Raw genomic sequence first — 25,586 nt, 5'->3', positions numbered from 1 at the left:
ACAGGTCTAGCTAAAAATGTCCTTTCCATCACTGCATCCCTTTATTCCTTCCCCTTCTTTGTGAACTATAATTCTTTTCTGCTTAAACAAAATAAAGTCTTAAACAAAATGGCAACCACTCATCTCTTCTTCTGTCACTGCCCTCTTTTCCTCTCTCTCTCAACCTGTTTCAGAAACATTTATTAGGGAGTTGCGTTTTTTTTTTACTCGCCGCTCTGATCACCTTAAGCCAAACATTTCAAGATATGTAGGTAGTTGGAGGAACATCATTAGCATAATTTCCCAGAGGCTCACTGAGCTTAATTATCAACGTGGCTGTGTGCAGACTAGAGCACAGCTCATCACATTAGGATGGAGTCCCTGCTGTTTATGCCCACGCTTCGCCAGGTCCCAGCTGACTACCTGGAGATTCATTGCTGGCACAGTTCGACTTCCAACAACTCCCAAACTTTCTTCTTCCTCGCTACGATTCGTCACCTTGAGCTCACCAAGGGGGAAAAATAATGGAGAAGACTTCATGTACGTTTAGATAGTGTACGTAACGCTGTGGTGGAGCATCTGTGTTAGTCTGTATACGCTTCCATATATCAACTCAAAGTGCAATGAGACAAAAGAAGTGGACCCAAGTGCAGATAAAATGGAAATGGATTGGCAGAGAGGTTAAGTGGGAAAAGGGTACTTTAATTACTCACAGAAAGAAAATAAAGACAATTTCTCAAAGAGTATTTGTACATTCTCTCACTATTATTGTGCAATACTAAATTATTCATACAGTTTAGGCAATCATCTCCCAGGAATGAGTCCATTTAGAAGTCCCCATATTGATACTATGGTTATTATTCTGAATATTGAGGTAATAAAGTGTATAATTCTCTCACGGATAAATTAATAAACTGTGGAAATGCACAGGAAGAATCTGCATTACGAATTTTGTGCTGATTGGTAGCAGATTATGTTGCGAGTTTTGGTTTAAAATTGTTTGGAAGAGCCACATTTTCACGGATTCTTTTATTAACAGCGGAGTTTAAGTGTGATAAAGTGTGAAAAATCCTGTGCTGGGGGAATATGTTTTATATGTGCAGGCTGCTAAGCTGTACCTGACTAGAACTGCATTGTCAGGGGAATGCATGTGTATTAATCTAGTGATTTAGGAAATGTATCGAATGTTGTTATACTTGATTCTAATCTGCTGCTAAATCTCTTTTACACTGCTCGAATTGCAGTTACTAGAAAACAGAGCACATGTAAAGAATACCCATTTAATAAATCTAATTAATTTCACTTTGAGCTGCTGACAAATTAAACCATTTTCCACGTCTCCTTTATTGATGAAATAGGAGATGCGGGCTATGGCTGTGGGACAGTTACATGTTACAGTGTATCCAGTGTAAAGTTTCAGATCTGTAACGTGCAGCGCCACCTTAGAAAGAAGCAGCAGCACTGAGAGCACACTCAGCGATAAAACAGTTTACTTGAAATCTTAATTTTACCGCTCTGTGCCATTTTCTGCTGCATTGATCTCTTGTCGTTTTTGCTACAATGTTGCATTTCAAATTTGTTTTTTGATGATTTATACATTTTTATCATCATCATCAGCCAATAACATCTCTGAATGGAGCCAGCGTCACTTATAGGGATCAATGCATGCAAAAGAGGAGCAAAGCACCCATTTTTATGTGAGCGCGCACACGACCTGAAGCAGAAATCGCAGCTTAACAGAGAAAGTTGTTAACTGTCGCTGTAAGACCAGCTAATGCCAGCTAATGCCAGCTAATGCAATGAAAGCCTCACTGTGGTGAACTTGTTTGGTAGTACAGCTCTAACAAGTAAGGATTACAATAAACACAGATCAACAGGAAGGCCATGACACACCACACTCTGCTCTCTGTGGTTTCTCTTTAATGCACAGTCACATCCATGTGTTCGACAGCCCTCTACTTCCTTTTGGGAGAGGGAAAGTGTGTCCTCTGTGTGTGAGAGAGAATAGAAATTATCTATCCCCATCTCTATTCTCTGTAAATAGGGGGGGAAATGGAAATACTCCTTGTGTGCAGCTAGTGAAAAGGCAATTTCCTAGAGATGCGCAACACTTCTGCACTGCCCTTTGTTAAGCTTTTATTGTGGGCCACACATTTCCAGCCAATACAAACTGTGCCTACATTATCCCGCTTATACTAATATTTTTGTACATGCTAACAACTATACATAATAGTATATACTCTGCGTAAGGGTGTGTATGTGGGTCACAGTGTTTACTGGTCTGGGCTGTTGCTTGTATATCAGTGAAATGATAATCATATTATCAAATTATCAAATTATCATTTATTATCAAATGATGATAAATTATATCATTGTATATCATTTACATCAGTATGCCTGATCACATCTGGGCTGCTGTTTCTACATGGGACCAGACAGAGATCAGCTCATTCTTTCTAATGATGGAAAACTATGTAAGAAGAAAAGAGGGAGAAATACGATGACCACCACAGCAGGGGAAGTTACTATAGCAACAGTTCTAATCTTTTTCTGCCATTAGACAAACAAATGAGACGTGTGTCAGCAAATCAAGATTCTTTTTTAATCCACATTCCTAATTTTCCCGCAACTTTACTTGGAAAAAAAATCAGAATATGACAAAAATGAAAAATGTCTCCTTTTCTCCTCTTTTTTTGCAAGTTAATGTGACATCAAACAGGCCTGTGGGCGTGCGAGGCCACACTCTTAATGTGTGACTTCTTTAATGTGTCTTTTGAAGTGAACAGTAGCGCCAGATAACGTCCCGGTTTGGACAGCAGCTAGATAAGAAGTTTCTTTAGGGAAGCGGGAAAGGAAGAGGAAGCAGCGGGTGCTGGTGACACCCAAAGGTGCCTGCGTGACTCTGTGCTGCCTCTGTTAATGCTTTTGTATTTACACGTCTGACTGCCCTCGTCCCGCTGGAGCGGGTGGTCTCCACCTGACTGCCTGTCCCACTTGTAGGTCAGAGAAGATAAGGAGGACATTAGTCTATTCTAATGTATTCCATTTCCTCTTTACTGGCTGAGAGGCTTGAATCCACATTGCATAGCCTGGCCTAGCCTTCTTTTTTAACTGCCAGTCTCTTGTTCTTCCTCATTTCTTATTAGAAAACAATTTAAAGCGCCTGTCTTCTGGAGAAGTGCACGCTAAGACAGCATGTTAATGAACTAAGCTGATGACAGCACATATCCCCTTTGATCTTAAGGTAATTGCAACAATTCCGTGTATATAGACAGTGAATCACAGCTTCAGTACAATGCTACTGCTGACCAGGTTTTACTGCATTCCTACTGTAGACAGACGTCTCTCCGCCTGGGCCCGGGTGAGAACAATCAATGCACTTAATATATTCTATTTTATGTCGTTTTTTGCCAGAGGGAACACGCACGTGACACCACAGCAAAGCTTGAGTGCTCCATCCACAGCAGAGCCACCCATTTCCTGTTGTGTTTAATTCAGCCCTTCCCATTGCTAATAAAGTTATGAAAGTACGCAAACAGTGGCAATGCAGTTTGATCCAAAGCACAGACCTTTGTATTGTAATGAAAAGGACTTTGAAGTCACAGAGCTGGATTTTTATTAGCTGTATCTTGGGAAGAATAAAATTGAATAATGCTACATTAGATGCAGTGTGTATGAATGTCTGGGACTACGGCATATTGGATTTTTCTGACATTTTCTGACAATAGTAGATTTCGTATTTCATCTGCTGAACTCGGGCATCCACGCGTAAATATGGCATATGAACTAAGCCAGTGATTTCTGTGTTAGGGGTCTGTGATGAAACTGATTCAGTGTCACGCTTGGGTGCCAGGTTATCACACACCTTCCTGCCCCACAATCCCATTCAATCTCTTTCTCTCATTCGCACCGCTGTGAACCTGTTTCACCGTCCCTGGGAGCAGCTTTCCATTTCTCGCTAGAAAGAGATTCAAGGTTAATTTAGTTCATTTAGTTGGTAGAAGCTATACCGAATCTTTGTACGGCAGTACAATACGTTCTGATCTTTTTTATTTAATTTTGTTTCCCTCATCACACAAACCTTCATAGGAAAAAAAAGAAGAACGCACATAAAGGTATTTGCTGTTTATTAGTCTACACAAAGGCCTCCGCAGCCTTGTAGCTACCTGTGAAACCAGGCCAGATTTCAGGAACAATGAAGTGTAATGCTCTGCGATGCTTCTGGCTGCTTTGGCTTCTCCTAATCGTTATTTTACTCCCTCTATCTGAATTCTGCACCCACTTCAAAGCTAATGAAGTGAAGAGTCAGGCAAGTTGGCAGTCATGAGAAACAGAACGCACTGAGTTTTCCAAGGACACTTTTTCCTTTCATTCTTCTTTTTAAAAAAAAAAAAAAAATACAAATATGAGTGCAAGTATTCTAAAGGGCAGCATTAGGAATGGAACAATAATAAGCACTGGTTTGTTGCAAAGTACCTGCTTCTAACCAAATATCAGATTTGAGTGTTTGGGTTTTTTTTCGTTACTTTGAAATAAGACAAAGGTCTAATTGGTTAAAGTGAATGCAGCGAGTGGAAGTTTTGCAATCTTACCCTTTAAAGTTTGTCGTGGTCTTCTTTTGAGTCTCTCTGGAACGTTTGCAATGAAACTGGGACACATTAGTGACTTGAAGGCTTTCCACAATTCACTGTCTCATCATCTCTGAGTTACTATGATAGCCTCGCATACTCAGCAGCACTCATCTGATTGGGACTGACACACTCTCTCCACGCCTCTTCACTCTTATTCCTCTCCCTGGGAAAGACGGCCTGGCTAAGCCAGTCTTTCCATGCCATCTTCTGCTCCGACAAATGCTGACTATGGGTTGATTGTAAACAGTCTGCTACTTGGGGGTACAAGGAGATGAATGAAGTTGGCCTTTTACAGCTCAAGGGCAACATTGCACAGCTCATTAAAATCCCTGTATCTGAGCTAAAATAACAAGAGAGTTTTCAGTTTTCTGCTTTTACGCGATTGCTTTTTGTTACTTCATTATACCAGCAGCTCAGATGTGTTCAGTTTGCCACGTTAAGGAGGCTTCCTAGTTGTGCATGCAATGAAAATGTTCGGCCTCTTTGCAAGCCATCATGGTGTCATGTCAGCTTCTTATATCACACTGTCCATTCCTCATAGGATTAGACCACTGAGGCGTGTAAGACCCCTTTGAAATTAAGCTCTTCCACGCTGCAGTGGAATCTAAAAGATTGTGTAATTTTTCTTACACAGGCATGATTAGTCCACATTATTCACCCTGTATAGAGTTCAGTCTGTGCAGTTGGGTTAGAAATGAATTAAAACAAAGAATTAAACAGTGATGCTGCTTTCAATGTATCCCATTCTTCTTTACTGACAAACCCTGCTGCCTTTAATACCCACAATGCAACTGGTGGGGTGAGAGATTTTGGTGTGCGTTGGCAGCAAATTTAGCTCTAAGCCTCTAAGCTCTAAGAAGCTCACTTATGTCCAAGGTACGAGTTGAGGAGGCTTTGTATCCTCTCAGTTTCCAGCCTTTTCCAGCTGTTTATGGAGTCGTAAAGCTGTACACACACTTTGATGTGTAAAATTGCCGGAAGCCCTTCTTAAGATGTTCTCTTTGCTTTAGATTTAAAGGACAAATTGATTCATTTTTAGTTATTCTCTGAATTAAGTTGCTTTTTTCTTTTGGCAGATTTTTTTCCTCATCCCTCATTAAAAACTCGCAGAGATAGAGTCAGCCCAGGCTGCAGCTTATCTGATCCAGACACTTAGCCGCATTCTGTCCTGGTCTGATTGATAAAATCCAGCCCTCATTCTGCTCACCTGATACTTACTCGACGCTGCTTCCTGGATTTCATTCCTTTGAAATGCGGGCAGTGCTGTTGTTCGCGTACCCACCCTGGCTTTGTGTCCAGGTTTGCTCTGAATGCCATCATCTGTAGAGAAGCAGCCTTGGTTTGCAAACACACACATGTGTGTCTTTGTGTTTCTTCCACAAAAGCTGAGAATACTTTGATAAAGAAGGTCATTAAAGTGTCATTAGCTTTGAGGTGTCGAGCCCCCACAGATAACACATGGGGAGCTGGGACGGCTGAGCTCCGAGAGAGAGGGACAGCGGGATGCTTGACAAACCACACTCAGGAGATGGCTCGCCTTGACCCGTTCATGCTCCCTTCTTTGTGTTTCCTTCTCATCGTTCTGATGTTTTTTTGTTGTTTTTTTCCCCTCCACAACAGTCATTCCCAGTGTGCAACTAGAGCATCACTGCAAGCTTCCTCCCTCCTCATCCTTGTTGACGGCAACTGTTTGCTGCCCACACAAAGCATCGATTTGATACTCATACAGCTCCTGCGTTGTAGCTCTCATATGAGCATTGTTTCCCGCTGACCATGAAACTGCTGCCCTTGAAAGCAGAAAAACTGACATCTCCTAAAATCAATTTTGCGTAATAAAATAAATGTTTGCTGTAGTTTTCTAGAAAGCTACCCACTTCCAAGCTTTTCCTGTAACCCAGTGCTCCAAACCTGAAACAACTATGACACCTGGAATTGTAATGGAAATGCAGTGGGCACTCAGAATGACTAAGAGCAGCAGTGATAGCCCGTAGCACAGTCGATAACTGCTTGGCAGCACGAGCTAGGAGACTTGACTCAATTTGTAAAAGTGAACCACTCTCTGGCTGCATTACTGCCGAGGATAGTGTCGCCGGAAAGCTGACCATCACAAAAGTGCAGAAGGGGACAGTTTTGTTTAGCGCCACAGCTTTACAGCGAGGACTGCAAACTGATCTAAGGACACATGAATCATTTCTCACTGGACGGTTTGGTCGATTACAGGTCATCTGTGCTTTTGTTGTTCAATACATTAAAAGCTCTGTTCTGCCACTGTTGGACTTTTAAAGCTGTCTAAGCTCATGATTCAGTTTTATATATGCAGCATATGGCAACAAATCAAAAATCTTACTGCAAATGGAGGCACTTCAGCACTGATGAAGTAGCTAAATTGCACACTTGAATCACAGAGAGACTGTTTCTGTAAAATCTCTACTGCCACCAAGTGGTTCCCATTTGGCATACAAGTGCACAAACAATACAATGCCATGTGCAGCCATCGGGATGTCAGAAACAAACAGCTATTCTCTCCAGCCATCCATTTTAATCAGTTCAGGGTTGAACAGAGCCATAGAGTGAAAGGTGTTGTACACCCTGGACAGGTTGCCAGTCTGTTGCAGGGCTACATCTTTTTCTTAGTGAGATCTTATATATAAAATATTTCCTACATTTTTATACTTTTGAGTCAGTCGTTTTGCATGACTAACAGTTCAAAATCATCCTCGATGTTAAAATAATCAAAATAATCTGACTGAGAGGGAGTTAGTCTGAGTCGGACCGCAGTTGAAGACCGGTTGCCTCCTAACACAGCGGTCCCCAACCTTTTTTGTGCCATGCCCGACAATATTTTCACGGACCGGCCTTTAAGGTGTAGCAGATAAATACAACAAAATAAAACTAGTACCGGTCCCGAAGAAAAGAAGATTTATTCATAACACACGTGAAAAGACCCAGGAAAACCGAGTTAACGATAAAAACGATAACAAAATAACGCTGAAAACCGATAAAAACCCTGAAAACCATACATTTCAAACCTGAGCCTCAACTCTCGCGGCCCGGTACCAAACGACTCACGGACCGGTACCGGTCTGAGGCCCGGGGGTTGGGGATTGCTGTCCTAACAGGTGAAATAAACAGTCGCTTGCAATCAAAAGTGATCATCACCCAGAGGTTGAGGGTGTTGTGGCATCTGGACACTTAAAAAAACTCCAATTTTACATAGTTGCAAGGACGATTCTGGTGTGTCTGAGCCAAAAGTGGGCCATGCAGTAAAACGTTTGCAAATCGCTGCTCTGAACTGAAGGTTTGAACAGCAGGTGGGTGGGGATTCTGCGTGCACCTGAACCGACCATGTTGGCGACATGCATACTTGCCGACTCCACACAAAGCCAAGAGTGGGAAAACCATCTGAAACAAAGAGTTTCGAGCAGTCTGGAGCCTGAGCTTTCAGCTAACAGAGATTAAATGTACATATGCTGACCTCATTATTTGAATCTGCATTTACCAACAGTGTGTGCATGACAGAAAATAAGGAAAAGCACAGCAGGTCCCCTTTAAAATTGAAAACATTCCTAGATCGGCATGCTTTTCATATGCATTTGTGTTAAATCTTTGCTCCACAAGTCTTCATAAGGGAGTGTACACCGTCTCACGTGTTTTGTCCTGTATCTTCTTTGCAGTGTTCATCATGGCGACCGGACTGCTGGTGTACCCTTTCGGCCTGAACTCCACACTGGTCCGGTCCTTCTGCGGAGACTCTGACATCTACTACGCTGGCGAGTGCCAGATCGGCTGGGGCTACATGCTGGCTATAGTGGGAGTCATGCTCACCGTCTTCTTGCCCTTTTTTGCTAAATATGCACCGAAGGAGCAGCTGTCCCCTACCCCGCTGCCCACGCTCTTATAGTTATGTCTTGTTTTTCTTCTCCTCTTCCTGACGATCCTCTCTAATCTGGGCTTAATGTCACACGAAGACACCTGCATCGTGTTTTTTTGTTGTTATTTTCTTTGTTTTAAAGACGATGCTGCTTGGGAAGCCCCCTCTGAGCAAGAACTAAAGCTGACGGCAGAAACAAGAAAACAAACCGTCTTCCTGCATCTCTTCGTTATTAATCCAGTCAATTTAAACGGGACGTTTTCTGCTGTAACAATACTCTGCGGTTACGATTAGTGTTTTCCAGTTCGACACATCTGTTTTCTTCCTGGCAGGTTTGGAGATGAAGCAGTCAGAAGATGCAAAGACTGATGAAACTGAGAAAATGACTGCAAACATAACAAATATGAAAAATATTAGGATTTCCTTTCCTTTCTTTTTTTTATGGTAAGAAACAAGTCAGCGTACAGTATGTAACATTCCAACGCAGACTGGAAGCATGAAAATAAGAGGCGGTATAACTCAAGCAATCGAGTAATATTTCACTAAGAGGTTTTCAGAAACATTAAACTTTGAAAACAGAGCCAATGTGATCAATCAAGTGAAAAAAATCCACACGTCAGGACCTGCGTGTCTGGGTGTTTAGACTGTAAATACGTTGTGGATTTAACCGAGCTGATGTTTGAGCTTTCAGAACAACACTTTAATGAGAGAACGCTGGCGCTTTGAAGGATTTTTTTTTCTCCTCCGACTTTTTATGACCAGGCTAGCGAACCAGTGGGTGACGAGGAGACGTCACAGCTTTCGAAGACATCGCTTTTTAGTAGCTGCTGCAAAGAACGGGAGAAAACACACAGCACCAGACGTGCTGTGAGGACGAATGGAAAACTGTCTCTTCAAAGAGGCGACTCGTGATGACTAACGAGTAGCTGTTTCAGAATGGTGTTGTGATAAAAAAAAAAAAAAGATAAGATACTGCATCCCTTTTTGTCAATGTTTTTCCCCTCAGATCTATTTCGTGTAATGTAACTGGCTCGTTTTGTTCCGTCTTACAACACACAAAAACAAAAACATTTTAATTCAGGAACAAAATGATTGCAAAAGGCAAGGCCGTGCAGGAATTGTCTCTAAAGATGCATGATAAGATGGGCTTCGTCAACGGTGGGACTGATCTAGATTTTAAACATGATCTGACCAACTTGTGCCTTTTAACATAACCAAGACAAGTGTTTAATACGATTATCAGGTAATCATCTTTTTTCTGCTGAAAAATGTTGGATCCTGTCGTCTGATGTTATTTCTTATTCTAATTTTTTCCCCCCTCACAACGTTACTCCTGTACTTGATGCAGTATGATCTCATTAACTTGAGAAAATGTTCTGGTGGAAAAAAAAGATGTCACTGAATCCTTGGAGATAATAAGAGAGAGAAGAGGGAGGAAAAAAAAAGGAAAAGCAGTGTACTTATGCCCTGAGACGTTTTTGCCAATTATCTGGAAGCGATAAATCACTTGAATTGCTGTATTAAGAGGTTGTGACATGCAGCTAACAGATTAATTCCTGGCATCCTTGTATTATGTGATTTAAAATAAATTTTGAGTGGTGGAGGAGGGAGCTGTACAAACTGAACTTTGGTTATCTCTGCAGAGCTCATGTGAAAACGTGGCTTAAAATAATTCCCTCCCTTAAATAAGCTAATGTGTTGGTGTGTTTTTATCAATCCATTCCTCCTTTTAAGCGTTGGCACCATTTCTGTCATGTTGCAAGGACAACATTTCTCCGCATCCTGTCCCCGTACACTGCCAGTTTCATCAAGCTAGACTCCCTTTTCTAGTGGGTGTTTGTGCATATTCGTGTTTAATATTGGGTTGGAGTTTGATAATGGATTCAACTTTTGAAATAATTCCCAAATTTGGGTTCCCGTAAAGACATGTCCTGACATGAAGAAAATTACTGTGATTTTGTTGCCATATTCAAAAGATCAGGAGCCATCTGTTGGTATTGTATTGGACCTTATACTGTGCTCGACTGTGTGGGAATGACTGGCGTGACTGCACTGGACTTATTCCCCTCTTTGTTGAACCGTTGTGTGTAAAGTCTCGGCACTGGTGAAACTGTTTTTGCTAGAGTAGAATTTCTTGTTTTTTTCCATTGTGATGTTTGACTGTAAATAAACTAACTGTACTTGATATCACATGTTATTCCTAACTGCCCCGTTTTTCAAAGATATATTTTGAGATATTACCTCATCATGTCTGCTTTTACCTGAATTAACCTCTAAACAATGTTCTGCTGTTTTGTGAATTTTCTTTGTAATAAAAACATTTCGTAAGTTATAAAAAAAAAAATAAGAGAGGTTTTACTTTCTCTATAGGTTTTGGTTAAATTATTATTATTTTTATTTAGGGATAAACACAAAACAACATGAACACAAGCATAAGCTCAGCTGTTATAAAATACAAGTGAATGGAAACAGCACCCTCCACAGGTCAAAAACTTCAACAGTTTAAGTGTTAAAACTACTTGGGCTTGCAGCTAAAACCAATTAGAGAACACAGCACTGAGCTTGGCTCCTGCGTACACCCGAACACTGGTATGCTCTGCAGCTGCTGCTTTTCTGCTCAGACTTCACTGAGTGATTTGACCAGCGCCCGCATTTCTGCATCACAGGCTTTGACAGCTTCCTGAGCATTTCTCAGCTCTGAAGGCAGAGCCGGCCTCACAGACACACACATCAGGACATCTTTACTGCGGTCATAGTTACCCACACACCGATGGACCTGACCTCGGATCAGGCGGGGCAGTACCTGCTCCTGTTGGACCAGAGTCAAAAATGAGTCAGTGCTGTTTCATTTTTGGCAACAGTTTAAACATTTCAAACTGGTTTCAGCACATGTAGAAGCCTTTGTAAAGATTATGTACTTGTATGCACTTTTTTGAAAAAGAAAGTACAACCTCTTTCATTTCTAAGATTTTTATATATCTGATCCGTATTAGATCCTAAAATCAGATAAATCCAACCCCAGATAAAAAGTAACACTTGACATATTACATTTTTTGATGAAGACTAAGATAAAATGCAGAAGTGGTTTGTGGAAAGTGCACCAATACTGTTTCAAAGGAATTAAGAGTGCAAGTAGCAGCCAGTGCTGATAATCAAATGGATTTGATCAATGGATCATCAGTATGTGAGAGCAGACGTTTTGGCAGTTTGCAGGTTTGTCCATTCAGATGTGTGTTGCCACACGGTGGAAAAATATCAGCAGTGATCTTAGAGAAACAATTGTTGCTGCCCATCAATCTGTTAAGGGTCATAAGGTCATTTCCAGACAGTCCACCATCACATAGTGAGAAAGATTCAGTTAGTATGTTAAATGTTAAAGTTGCAGTAAGTTGCAACTGACCATGAAAGAGGCTTTACTTTTCTTTTCTGTATTATGAACCGTACTGTCCCTGTAAAACTCATTTTACATTCAAGCCACATTTGTTTGAATTTTTTTCCCCGACTCACATTTTCATAAAAGACACACTGCACAACCTCCTTCCCATCTCTCAGGAGGAAGTTCTTCGCTCCGTAGCGACCAACTGTGACCGCAGAGTCTAGAGTAGCTGAGGGGGAAGTGAAGCCTGTCAGATTAATGGTGTTTTTCTTCAAAAAAATAAAAATAAAACTAGGGAGAGCACAGCTGGGATAACAAATCAGCTCACCGAATATCTCAAATAAATAAGGCACTTTGTCTTTAAACTGACTCCAGTGCCTCATGCCATCAATAACTGCAGTCAGGATCCTCAGTGAGTGCTCGGTGGCTGGTTTCACTGGAAATGCTGCCTGCTCAACACACACAAATGTTGCATGGTTCAGCAAAAGTGCATTAAACTAACTAATTAATTGAAACTTGTGGCTACCTGTCATAAACATATAATTTTTTTTGTATAAATTTCTACCTGAGTTGGAGTTGGTCGCAGAGTGTTTTGTGGATTTGAGCTCGTTTTAACCTCAAAAGGGGATCTCAGTGGCTCAAAGCTGTTTGTAAATTTCCAGGCGTTCTTCTGTGGCTCTGGAGCATTAGCAGACTGCCTCCTGGGTGGTGGAAATGGAGGAGGAAGAGCTCTAGACTGCTGGGAATACTGATGCGTGAAACTGGGTGTTCCATAAGATGACTTCCGGCCCATCTGAGATAACCCCGTATGGGGCACTGGCTGGCTTTGTCCACTCTCGCTACTGCGAGGGCCTTGATATGTGCTCTTTCTGAAATTGATGACAGAGCTGGAATCCTGCTGTCCCAGTGCGTTGCTGGATTGTCCCATCACTGAGCTGAAATGAAAGCCCAGCATTCAACAAACAGTAGTCCCGTGACATGCTTTAAACTTTTAAAAAGATAACATTTGAATTTCTTTGGCACTAATTTAAGTGCGTATAAAATCACAGCTTAAACAAGAACCTTGAAGTGCAATGATAATATCCATGGTTCTGAAAACTTTTCCACATGTCATTATCACAGACCAATTCATCCAGTTAAATACCATGTGGGTATATTTTAGCAGTTTACATACATGAGCTATAAGAAAAGAGAGAAGCTACAGTGTAACCAATGATCGGTTAACGACACCTTTTCTCTTTAGCTTTGTATGGATGAGGTATGGGTCCATAGGCTCTAGTTGAAGGGGCAGGTCCAGGAGCAGGTCTGTTGCTGCCATACTGCTGGGCTGGAGCAGCCTGTGAGTTGCTTTGTCTGTTCCACTGTTGACTTTGAGGGACACCAGAAGAGGAACCTGAGGTCTGGTAACACCCAAAGGCACCTAAAGAAAAGGTCAGTTCTCATAGGTAAACTATCACAACAAACAACAGCTTCTGTCTGTAGATGTGAGGGGTTATATAAATGACTTTACAATGCTAACCAATGTTCTAAAAACATGTAAACTCAAGCATACCTAAAAGCATGTTTCATTTTTCTGTGGATACACTGACATCTAGTGTCAGAAATAAAGCAGAAGCTTAGAGAATGAACAGTTCACCTGATGGGTTGTGAGATATGGCTGAGCCGGTGTTTGGTGTGTACTCGCTGTGGGAAAAGAATTCATTCTCAGAGGGGAGAGCTGTCAAAGGAACCCTGTTTCGTTTCTTCTGGTTAAAGAGCGGCACAGAGAGGCAGCCTGGAGAAAACGGCAGAGGAAAGACAAGTGAACGAACCACAGCGAATCATGATGCTTAATGACACCAAATACTCACTGACTGTTCATTATTTAACCTATTTAACTGTGTACAGATAAACTCCACAGCTTGCCACACTTATCCATACACAAACGCTCACACAACCTGGCTGGAGTCAAAGAAATCAATGACTATGAGGTGGAGATGAATACACTGGTGTGCAGACTGTGAAGTTATTATTATTATTATTATTTTTACCAACCTGATGTAGACCTGGCCGCCTGGTTTTCCTGTCTCTTCATTGTACTTGCTCTGAAGTTTATTTAACTGGCGGGACTTTTTTAGCAGGGAAAACAAAGGTTAAAAAAAAAAAAAAAGACCTTATGCTTGGTTTTCTGTGTAGTGCTGGAGGTTAACTAACTTGGAAAGTAGTAAGCTAAGCTAATTTATCTTGCTCTGGCTCACTAGCTAATAAGCTAGCTGTAATTTGTAGACATGTCATACAGTTACTGCCTGAAAGTTCAAAGTGTCGTGCTTTTACAGAACCAAACCGTTTTCTGTGAAGATTTTACATAAATGACCAGGTCTTTGTTGGCGAAAACTTGACAAAGTATTACAAAAAAAAAGGAAGACAACAGACGTGAAAATTCAGCACCTCTGAAAGCGCCAAAACTCTACGGTGACAGGTGATGCCTTCACGGTCTACACGCAATCTTGGACTTTGTAAACACAGCCGAAAATAACGGAAAACACAGCTGGTCAAAAATAATTACCGTGACATCTATATTATTTGTGAGCTATTACCTTTTGTTTGTGATGTTTTTTGATCATCTGCTTTTGGCTGTTCTCTTATACACAAGAGGTCGCCACAGTGGATGGATCCACATATTTCATATCAGATATTTCATTTTACACCGAATGTCATTTCCGATGCAACCCTCCCAGGGGTTTGTATCCCTCCTTAAACCGGGAATATTTCTTGTGTTAAGCACTGTAGCCCTTTTTGGTAATATTGTATTCAAAATGATTATACATATATTAGCTGTGGTCAGAATTTTAGATGCAATCAGGAAAGGTCATGAATGTCATGGTAATTTGTGGTTTTTAATCATTTCTTTGAACTGTTCTTTTTCCAGCATCCCTTTTTTAAATGACTTTAAAAAGTTTTAAGTTCTAATTTATTTTGGATTTTTTTCTAATACACACTGAGTCAAATGTGTGCATACAGGCTTAAATACAAGAATACAGCCACCCTGCTATGGGTGAAAGGTTTGATAGCTGTCATCAACCATCTGTCATAATTCTGACTGAATTTTTAACCATAATTCTTGGCAAAATTGGTAGAATTTGTTAAATTAATTAAATTTAAAGTCATTAAAGATGTATGTAGTGCAATAATTCCACTCTGGAAAAACAGTTCTAAGAAATCATTAAACGTGCAAAACTATTATCACATTCATGAGTGTATCTTCCGACCACAACTGCACATGACATAATTTTAAAATTCCAGGTTAAAAATAATTCAAATATGAATATGACTGAATCTGGATGTGCAGAACATGACTGCAGTGGAATATAAAGCAAGTCACGACTCAGTGAAGGGAAATAAACATGCAGATTATAACATGATTAGCATTTCACACAAGCGGAGACAGAAACAGTAGGATGTCTGTGTATTTGTGTGATAACAGCAATCTGTTTACTCCTGTCTTCCAGTAGATGGGGGAGTGACACAAAGAGCAAACTAACAACCAGCGGGCTTCCTGTGTTACTTTTTAAACCTACTTCCACACACAGCTGTCATTCATTTCTCTTAGTGTGCTGTTTACCACAGGAAAACATGGATTTCTCATCCTTACCCAAATCCAAAGAACTAGAATGTAAAATTTGCATTATAAGCTTCACCTCATTTGCTAAAGTCTTTGCCATGGTGAAATGTGGATGCTATCAGTCCTGGTGGTGTTTCAGGAGATGAAAATCAAATGAAAATGAGGCCATCTTGGGGTGAGTGCAGAAGAAAAGACGCGGGCAAAGGTTTACAGCAGTGCCATCTCTGCTTTCGGTTTTGTGTAGTGCCTGAGGCTCAATGTGCTGTGAGTTCGAAGGCCACCTTTTGATCTTGGCTTCTATGTTTTGACTTTTCTGGCTTTGTGAATCCATAGCAACAGCAGCACTGATGGTCTATTCCGAATGTCTTCCACGTCCTCTTGATCCATTGAGAAACTCTTTGATCAACAGATAATTTGTGAAGCAGAGACTTTATTCCAGGTGAGAAAAAAAATCCTAATCATTTCAGCAGCTCTGCTGAAATGATTAGGATTTTTTTCTGGGATTCCATAGAGACAGTGACAGTGCTAATGTTTAAAAGCAATTGGAAATGAAATATTTACTGGGATTTGTTCATACATGTTTACTAGGATAATATAATACTGTTGCTGATGAATTCAGAATCCCACAGTTTATAATGAATAAGGGCAAAAAACCTCTATCTAGTTCCCTATTGTAAAATCCTGTTTCTAAAAGGTTATGGATAAAAAAAAAAAAAAACACCTAGCAACAAATTAAACAAGAAAGAAAGAAATAAGTTTTTGCCTCTTTATGGAAGAGCTTACAACTAACTTAGATAATTGGTAGGCACTATGTAACATAATCAGCTATAACAAGAACTCTCAATAGGTAGAGTCTTTCTGAATAAAAATGGGGATGGTTTATTACCCTGCAAAAGTCCACTGGTCCAAATAGTTAAACGATTTAAGAGTAAAATGGCAAAAGAGATTTCATCAGTAGCAGAATGTCAAACATAAAGCCAAGGGGACCAGTTTTGGCCCAGCAATGGGTGTGCCATAAATTTTGAGCTTTTAAAACCTTGTGTTTCAAAAATTTTACACCTTGTCCAGCTGATAAAGAGCTTCCCCACACAGACCTGTCAGGCACTGAAAACATAAAAATACTAAAAAGGGGGCGGGGGAGCAGACCCCAAAGTGTAAAGAACATGAAATCCTTTATGTAGCAAGAATAAGTTTAGCACTTTGCTTTCAGTACTACAGCAACTGGACTCTTCTGTTCCCAAATAGAATGTTAAAAGAAGAGGCAATTACAACATAACAAATCCCAGCTTTACTGTAGTCATGTTGATTGCATGCACAGTTTTTCTTGACCTTTTCCATAGCACCCGAGCTTTTTTTTCTTCGAAACAGCGATCTCACACAGTCCAACCTAATCACTAAACAGCAGACTTATTTACTCGTAGCCTAGTGCAACTCTGGGTCAGTAACCCTGAGATTTTATCTTGGACATTGTCTGCATGTGGTGTTTATCTGTTTTAGTGTGCCAAAAATAAATAGATACAAACATCACAGGCTTTAAAAAGTTGCTGGTCTAAATAATATTTTCGGGGTTAATATGTTTATGCCCTCACTTCCAACCACTTCCTCATCTCTGTGCTGCACAGAGAGCCAGTAACACATCCTGTGTAACGTAGCACGGGGTTTTCGCTCATCTTCTGGAAGTTTCAGCTACTGTGCTATATATTGTTCCTCAGATTCCCCTCACGGGTACACTCATCTGGAGGCTGATTACGGATTTTCTACCTCCCAAACTGGCAACCTGCATGTTGTTGAGGGGGAGGCGCTAGTTCACAGTAGTTTCTGGAAAGGAACCTCATGCTTACACCATGGAGAAAGTGAGTGTCCTGCTACTTATTTAATAATTATGACTTTCTAATTGGCATATGTAAGACATATTTGTGTATTCATTTGAGTTGATTTAGGCTAACATTTCTTTACAATAATTTGGAGGTCGGAGAGGTTAGTCAGCTCTTTACACTGGCCGTTCACTGTTTGCTAGTTAGCTTGTTAGCTTAGCGTAATCTCTTTAGCAAGGTGTTGTAGTCATTTGGGCTTGCCGTTTTCACCCGTCACGGAACATTTTGACGGTACTAAACTGTAGTGTTGCTTAACTTAACTTGAACTTATTGAAAAATTAACTTGAATGTTTATTTGCGCAAGGTTGTGTCTCACTTGTGATAGCACACGACAAGGTTAGCTAACTGTTAAGCTAATGTGCGGCAACTTAATTTGTCACACTTGCTTTTTACGTAAAATTATCCCTGTAAGGTTTGCCTGCCGCTGTTGCCAATGGACAGTGTAGGCTCGGTGTTGTAAACCAGCCTTTTAGCCTTCTGCAAACATGGGCAAAATACAACTTACCAAATCTCAGTCAAACAGCTATCTTTGGCTCACAACGTGAACATTATCAGTATGTCAGGATAAGAAAAAAAACAGAGCCTTTATTTTATTAAGAAACAAATAAACCAATCCTCTGTAACCCCTTTATAAAACGAAAGCAGACGACTGTTAGCTTAAATTGCAGCAGTCGGTCTGTAAGCACATGCTGCAGGAGTATTTTTGGATTAGCTTCAGCGGTGCCATCGGCAGTCTGCACTCACACCGGAGGATCATTCTAGATGCACACACAGGCGAAGCTGTCATGGCTACAGCCGCATGTTGTCGTCAGCCTCTCGAACGTTCTGCATAACAGCTCAGATATGAATGGATTTAATATCTGAGCTGTTTTATTACTTAAAAACTACTGTTGTGCTCAGACTCGGTAACCTATTTGTCCAGCATAAAATCAATAAGTGTGGTGCACGTTAGAAGTCAAAAGAGGGCACTGCCTAGTTAGAAATGTGCTGATGTTGCGAGGAATTCGTCCATGAGTTTAATTTTTTTTTTTTTTTTTTTTTTTTTTACCTTTTTGTGTTTTCTGGATAACGCCAAAATAAGAATTCTTACATTAAGGATTTGACACATTGTGAAAGTAAGACTTGATGCATGCCTCAAGTTTCTTGATCAGCATTCACCATGGTGCAACACATTTACAGGTTTCATTTTCATTTTGGACCGACTTAGTAAAGATTAGATGTGGATTCTTACAACTATATGCCCATTGTTTACACCCTAATTACTAAAATGACTAGACTGTGATTACTTGATGCTTCACACGATGTATCCAAGTGAAGTGTTTGGTCAACAACTGGACCTTGGTGATATAATCAGCTGTCCCTTGCTTAAAGCTCCATAATATTTACTGAATATTCACTTTTTTTTTTTTTTGGCAAAACCAAACCCTACAGCACTGCAGGGGATTGTGGTGTAGCTATGTTGTTTCAGACTGGATTAGGTCTAATGACTGCTAGGGAGAAAGTTGTGCCACATAACACTTGAAAGTTTTTTACCGTGGCTAGTTGTTAGTGGACTTGAGTTTTATCAGACAGTTTTCAAGAGGAGCCAGCAGGGAGTGAGAAAACCTTTTTGGAGTAGTGTGGTGCTCCTTTCTTCTTGGCATGTCATTGATTCTGTTAGATTCAGAGGAGGTGCAGCACGGTTACTTCACAAACTGTAACAAGCAGCTTTAATTGACAAAGGGTGTACAGTATATTGACAACCTTTTTTTCTTTAGCATTGTCAGTAGGGCTGTGCAATATAACCAAAATCTCATATCCCGATATAAGAATTCTATCGTCCCGAATGATATAAATCACACAAATGTAACATTTTCTGTAAATTCTGTGAATCTCGAGCAGCTCGACTTGTGGGAAGTGTTTCCAGGTGCGCGTCATGTAGCTGGAGTCGAGTGTTTTAACAGATGCATGAAACTATACATTTTTGGACACAAGTTGTAAAGGCCGCTGTTTTCTTTGTGAGTATTTATTACACAGTGTGCTGCGGGGAAAAGCCTGTTCTAACGTTTGAGTCTTAAGGTTTATTTTTTAGCACCTGGCGGCTCTTTTTTTACTTCTCATCCGTAAATAATCTGCTCTTTCACGTGATTCAGTTTATTTTGAAAAGTCTCAACAGAATCTTGAGCTTTATTGTGAAAGGTTTATGTGGAACATAAACAAGCGGACACGTGAAGGTGTTACTGTCGTTGTTGCGAACCACAACGCATAAAAACTGGCGCTTGTCATTCCGTAGTGTGGTTATATTAAATATAAGATATAGAGAGAACTTTAAGAAATTATTATAGCCACTACAGTGACCATCAAAACGATGAAAAAATATCGCCGTAAACAGTTTATTTTGCGACACCACGAAACAAACGATGGTGTAAAATTAAACAATAGACGTTTTTATATCGTCATCCGATATATATCGTTATATTGAACAGCCCTAATTGTCACTATGCTTTGCTTTTGTATTCACTCTGGCTTCCTGCAAAGAAAACTTTTAGAGTAATATACTTCTAGCTATCTAACCTCTGTTTTAGTTTAAAAAAAAAAAAAAAAATCATTATTTGTAACTGAAACAAAAGTGGGGTCACCTTTGAGCTTGCTGTGAGGCAGGGCTCATTTTGAGGCCAATGTGGTAACAAAATAAAAACACATTTTCTCTCTGCAAGACTTCTGCACCTGTTTGACCCTAACAGCTGAATGATTGTCAATTCCTTTTTCACTTCTGCCAGTAGCAGCTGTGAAGGATTTATTCTCCAGTCAGGATTGTGTCTTTGTGTATTTAGAGCAGCAGAGCTGCAAAACAGAGGTTTTGTAAACATGTCTGTCTGTCTGTGCTTCATAGGCTTCAGCATTGAAAGACCAGGGAAACAAGGCGCTGAGTGCTGGAAATGTCGATGAGGCCATACGTTGCTACACTGAAGCCTTGAGTCTTGACCCATCCAACCATGTCCTGTTCAGTAACCGCTCAGCTGCCTATGCCAAGAAAGGCAACTATGAGAATGCTCTCCAGGATGCCTGTCAGACTATCAAGATTAAGCCTGATTGGGGGAAGGTGAGATGTCCTTTTTTTATGCCGTTGATTTGTTGACAGAATATATAGTTATTAAAATTGAGTAGACAGTCTAAAATATTTGAAATGTGATCAACCAGGGCTACTCCCGTAAAGCTGCTGCATTGGAATTTCTTGGCCGATTGGAGGATGCTAGAGTAACTTACCAAGAGGGACTCAGACAGGAGCCAAGTAATCAGCAACTAAAGGATGGGCTGCAGAACATTGAGGCCAAGCTTGCAGGTAAAGACTGGATTGTGTTTTTGTTTAGAGCTACACAGAAATGAGGCGTGTGAGTCACATTTTGTTTCTGTGTGGGTAGAGGATTTTGTGATGGCTTCTGACAGCATCACTGAAGTAAAAATGCATTTTTTGAGCTTAGGTTTTCAAAATGAAGGAGACAGTCCACTTGCGTTTGGAGTGTTTTTAATCAGACTGTGGGTAAATACTACAAGTTACAGAAAGATAAAAGCTAGTGAATTTAATCCCATAACAGTTTGAATATTTGTGAAAAAAAAATCTTTGTGACCACCAATCAACACAGACTTTTTCTTCACCAGAGAAAACAATGATGAATCCCTTTGCAATGCCCAACTTGTATCAGAAGCTGGAGAGTGATCCTCGGACTCGTGAGCTGCTGGCAGATCCCAGCTACAGAGCACTGCTAGAGCAGCTCAAGAGCAAACCATCTGAGCTTGGAACGTATGTGCATTTTCAAAAACAATCTGCAGATTTAACTCAAGTTTTAAGTAATCTGGGTTGCTTTTATTATATTTAGAATTTGTCAAAAGTTCTGGAATAGTAATGAAAAGTGTATAATGTGAGCACAAAGTTATGAAGGTTGTCTAAGATTTATTTCCAAAATGTGAATCGGCTCTTATTCCTCTTGTCATCGTCAGGAAGCTGCAGGATCCCAGAGTGATGACTACTCTCTCTGTGCTTCTTGGACTAAACCTCTCTGAGATGGAGGAGGATGAAGAGCCAACTCCTCCTCCTCCCGCAAAACCCAAAGAGACTCAGCCACCTCCTCCCAAAGAGGAAGACCTCCCTGAAAACAAGAGAAAGGTAAATAATCTAATGTTGTTGCATTTTTTTTTGTTGTTTTTTTTTTAAAACATCCAACCTTCTGATTAGTCCATAGTCTGAGTTTTGTTCATCCTTAATTTCATATTTTTTTTAAACAGGCCTTAAAGGAAAAGGAGCTTGGGAATGCTGCATATAAGAATAAAGACTTTGAAACGGCACTGAAACATTATGAAGAAGCGATTAAACACGACCCAACAAACATGACTTACATATCTAATCAAGCAGGTATATTTTCTCAGATATTAAACATTTACTAACCTCATACAAACTTTTCATCTATATTTTACAGTCCCTGCATCATCAGGGACTGTAACATCTAGCCCTCTTAACTGAATCTGGGAATATCCTCCAGAATGTGGCTGTGTGACTGTAACATAAACAGTTATGATATAAACTATAAATGAATACACAGTAATATAAATACAGTTTTAGTTTATCTAACATGACGTAAAATGGTTAGTGTATTCTATTTGTGTTTAACATGTGCTTGTATTTGTTGTCATTTCAGCTGTGTACTTTGAGAAGGGAGATTTTGACAAGTGCAGAGAGCTGTGTGAGAAAGCCATTGATGTTGGCAGAGAGAACAGAGAAGACTACAGACAAATTGCTAAGTGAGTTCTTTTATTTTACTGGTGATACATTTCTGGTGGAACAAAGATAGCCTTTTACTTTTTCACGATTGTTTTGAGATCTTATGGAAATTATGAAACCGGTTTTAGCCTACAGAAAATGTTTAGTCTGATAGGAATGAAAACCACATACATCTGTGTGGGTGTACATGTGGGGCCACTTAGTGACCAGTAGAGAAACACTGTGAATTGTAGTGTCAAGGGACCACAAGAAGCAGTGTTGTACTGACTAACTTTCCACCTGAGTGGCTTTTATTAAAGTTGCGTAAACAAATGATCTTGACTGTCTGTAATAACATGCTTGCTATAATCTGTCTCCTCATAGGGCCCTGGCTCGAATTGGCAACTCGTACTTCAAGCAGGAAAAGTACAAAGAAGCAATTCAGTATTTCAACAAGAGTTTGACAGAGCACCGAACTCCTGACGTGTTGAAGAAGTGTCAACAGGTGCAGTAGTCCAGATAGTTAATAAATGGATTAGCTAATGTTGTCAAGAGTTGGCACAGTAAAAAATAATAATACCACATTAGCAAATTGATTTTTAATGTCTATAATTAACTGAAATTTTGAATGTAAAGAAAAACATAGTGTATACTTGGTATGCAGTACCTAAACTGAAGTTCACTTACCTTGGCTTTGTAATTGGTTTTGCAGGCAGAGAAGATTTTGAAGGAACAGGAGAAAATAGCCTATATCAACCCAGAGTTGGCCCTGGAAGAGAAGAGCAAGGGCAACGATGCCTTCCAGAAAGGTTTGCAATAGTTGCAGTGCTTTCTGCTCGACTGCCATTTCTTCTTTTCTCTTCGAACTTGCACAAAGATGAGCTTGTCTTTTCTTTTTCACAGGAGACTACCCCTTAGCCATGAAACATTACACTGAGGCCATCAAGAGAAACCCTAATGATGCCAAACTCTTCAGTAACAGAGCTGCCTGCTACACAAAGCTGCTGGAGTTTCAGCTTGCCCTGAAGGTATAGCACATCCTTCCCGAGTAGGAGTTCATGTGAATCTAATGTAATTTATGCATACCTCTGCATTTATTGTGCATTTAAGACTAACCATGAGAATCTTTTATCTTGTCAGGATTGTGAAGAGTGCATCAAACTAGAGCCCACCTTCAGTGAGTAATAACTTTTATATTAATTACATTTTTGCCTTTTGCCTGAACTGTATCATCTAGAATTATGTCAGTTTATTGTAATTTTACAAATAGTTTATGACATTTGTTCACAGTAAAGGGCTACACACGTAAAGGAGCTGCTCTGGAGGCCATGAAAGACTATTCCAAAGCTATGGATGCATACCAGAAGGCTCTAGAACTTGACTCTTCCTCAAAGGTATTTTACAGGATATTACACGCTTCAGAAAATGTGGACTTGAGTAGAAAAGATATCTGAGAAAAAAAATTTTTTTTCTCTATATTCTGCTATATTTGCTGGTTGACACAGTAGTTAGTTGTCCAATCACTTTTGAATCAAAAAGAATTGGTTACATTTTTTTTTAACTAAACAGATTTGTGTGTTGGAAATGTGAAGAGAGCAGACTGATGAATGAAATGTTGTAATGTCAGATATAACTGTATTTCTAATGCGTGAACAGTGAGCGACAAAAGACTGAATTGAATTCTTTCCACTTTCAGGAAGCCTCAGAAGGCATTCAGCGCTGCATGGTAAGTCAGGCCATGAGGAATGACAGCCCTGAGGAAGTGAAGAAAAGGGCCATGGCTGATCCAGAGGTGCAGCAAATTATGTCTGACCCAGCCATGCGTATGATCCTTGAGCAGATGCAGAAGGACCCACAGGCCCTTAGCGAGTAAGTTTGACAGCTTTACCTCCAATGCAGTTTGCATTTTAACTGTATAGTACAGATTTATTGTTATTTTTAATTTTTTTTGTTTGTTTGTTTTTCAGCCACTTAAAGAATCCAGTTATTGCTCAGAAGATACAGAAACTCATCGATGTTGGACTGATAGCCATTCGTTAATGGGAGACATGAGCCACAGCTGTTAAACCCTCCAAAATGAAACTTCTTTTACTTTTTCTTTCTTTCTTTTTTTTTTTTTTTTTCTTTTTCTTTGCCTTCAAATCCAACATATTATCTCCCTGTTCTCACTAAGACTGTATGTGTTTGGTTTTTTTCTTTTTCTTTTTCTTTATTTTTTATAAAGTTTCACAAGTTTAAAATTGTTTTGAACAAAGCAAGTTTCATCTGGAAACTTGCTTTTCCAGATATCTGGAGTTATCTGGAGTTATCTCAGACTCCAGATAACTGTAAGAAAAGAAATTGGATTCAAGTGTACGGGTGTTTTTAATACATCTAAAAAAAATAAATAATAATAAAACGATGCAGTACACCGTCATGTTCAGTGTTTAAAGGGCAAATCCATCCTAAGGCTTTTCTCATTTTCCTAGTGGTTCATGATTTAAAGACGGAGCAGAAAAGGGAAGAGTAAAAATCACTCCAAATAATGATTATAATGTGCAGCACATCTCAAATTGAAGTTGTCCCTGACCTTTGTATTGTCAACTTTGAGGTTTAATTAAACATTGTGCTTTTATGTTGAAACGCCAAATTCGCATTCCTTGGCGCTTCCATTTCTGGTCATTTCCTACACCTCAAGTGCAAAGTTTAATCCAATCCCTTATAACACCTAAATGCACGTGTGAGACTCTTAAAAACATATTAAACGTTATTATGATTTGGACGCGTATCATGTACAGCTGTCTCTAAGCAACAGCACAATTTAGTCATTAAATTGGAACAGATGGTGATTAAGTGTAAATGGATTTTAAAGATGGTCTGAATGTGATAGTTAAAGGGTGGATTTACCTTTCAGTGCTAGCACATGCTGGATGAGTGTGTTGACTTGTGCGTTAACTTAGATTAACCCCATTGCACCCTGTCACAACTTGCTAATGTGCATCACACCCAGCAAAGTCGTTTTGTTTTATCTTTGCACATTCTGCTGTCACATGTCCTCTCCGTGACAGCTCAGCTTTTTTCTTTTCTTTTCAGAGGAAATACAAGTTATACTTCTAACTAACATTCTGCCACAATTTTGCCAATTTGTGGCTTCAGATACCTCAAAGTTACCACATTGTCATAGTATCTTTGTGCTACGGTTTCCAAGAGGGACTCAAATATTCTATTGTAATGCCTTTTGTTTCCACACATACACAGTAGAATAATAAAATGTAGTTATTTGTGCAGCACAGCAACGAAATAGGGCATTTCTATCATTCAAGTTCCCATTGTAATCATAAAGTACACACATCTCACATGATGTAAACAGAATTGTCCATGGAAGTGTAATGTACTAATGGAAACCAGTTGTACTGTGAAATATACAGTATCTGAATGTATCTTGAAAGGAAGTGGTGGCTTTTTTTCACGACGCTGAGTCGGAAGATGGGTAGACCTACAGTTTCATGCCTTGCACTACTTGCATACCAGTGATAGATA

General features: G+C 39.9%; 3 protein-coding genes across 3 annotated transcripts in view; 2 read left to right on the top strand and 1 right to left on the bottom strand.

Annotated features, from left to right (window-relative positions):
- lhfpl7 (LHFPL tetraspan subfamily member 7) overlaps positions 1–14,276 on the top strand; it is a 128,895-nt gene extending 114,619 nt beyond the window's left edge. Inside the window, exon 3 of the mRNA XM_085173882.1 lies at positions 8,285–14,276. Coding sequence (XP_085030008.1) covers positions 8,285–8,511 — 227 coding nt within the window. The 3' untranslated portion in view covers positions 8,512–14,276. The remainder of the gene's footprint in view (positions 1–8,284) is intronic.
- Positions 10,835–14,002, bottom strand: spata22 (spermatogenesis associated 22). The gene is made up of 7 exons (XM_085173880.1): positions 13,892–14,002; positions 13,494–13,631; positions 13,088–13,277; positions 12,423–12,792; positions 12,186–12,306; positions 11,989–12,086; positions 10,835–11,290 (listed from the first exon to the last, which is right to left on the bottom strand). Exons 1-7 carry the CDS (start codon positions 13,929–13,931, stop codon positions 11,099–11,101), a joined length of 1,149 nt encoding a protein of 382 aa, XP_085030006.1. The 5' UTR covers positions 13,932–14,002; the 3' UTR covers positions 10,835–11,098.
- A 2,889-nt stretch (positions 14,277–17,165) lies between the features above and the next one.
- stip1 (stress-induced phosphoprotein 1) lies at positions 17,166–25,486 on the top strand. The gene is made up of 14 exons (XM_085174963.1): positions 17,166–17,311; positions 20,205–20,414; positions 20,513–20,654; positions 20,972–21,113; positions 21,311–21,476; positions 21,596–21,722; positions 22,006–22,108; positions 22,452–22,572; positions 22,780–22,876; positions 22,971–23,095; positions 23,208–23,244; positions 23,358–23,461; positions 23,764–23,936; positions 24,035–25,486. Exons 1-14 carry the CDS (start codon positions 17,303–17,305, stop codon positions 24,105–24,107), a joined length of 1,629 nt encoding a protein of 542 aa, XP_085031089.1. The 5' UTR covers positions 17,166–17,302; the 3' UTR covers positions 24,108–25,486.
- Positions 25,487–25,586: the final 100 nt, after the last annotated feature.

Source organism: Neolamprologus multifasciatus, chromosome 10 (assembly GCF_963576455.1).
Source record: "Neolamprologus multifasciatus chromosome 10, fNeoMul1.2, whole genome shotgun sequence".
NCBI lineage: Eukaryota > Metazoa > Chordata > Actinopteri > Cichliformes > Cichlidae > Neolamprologus > Neolamprologus multifasciatus.
The sequence above is the reverse complement of the archived record's forward strand: the minus strand, read 5'-3'. Positions and strand labels throughout refer to the sequence as shown.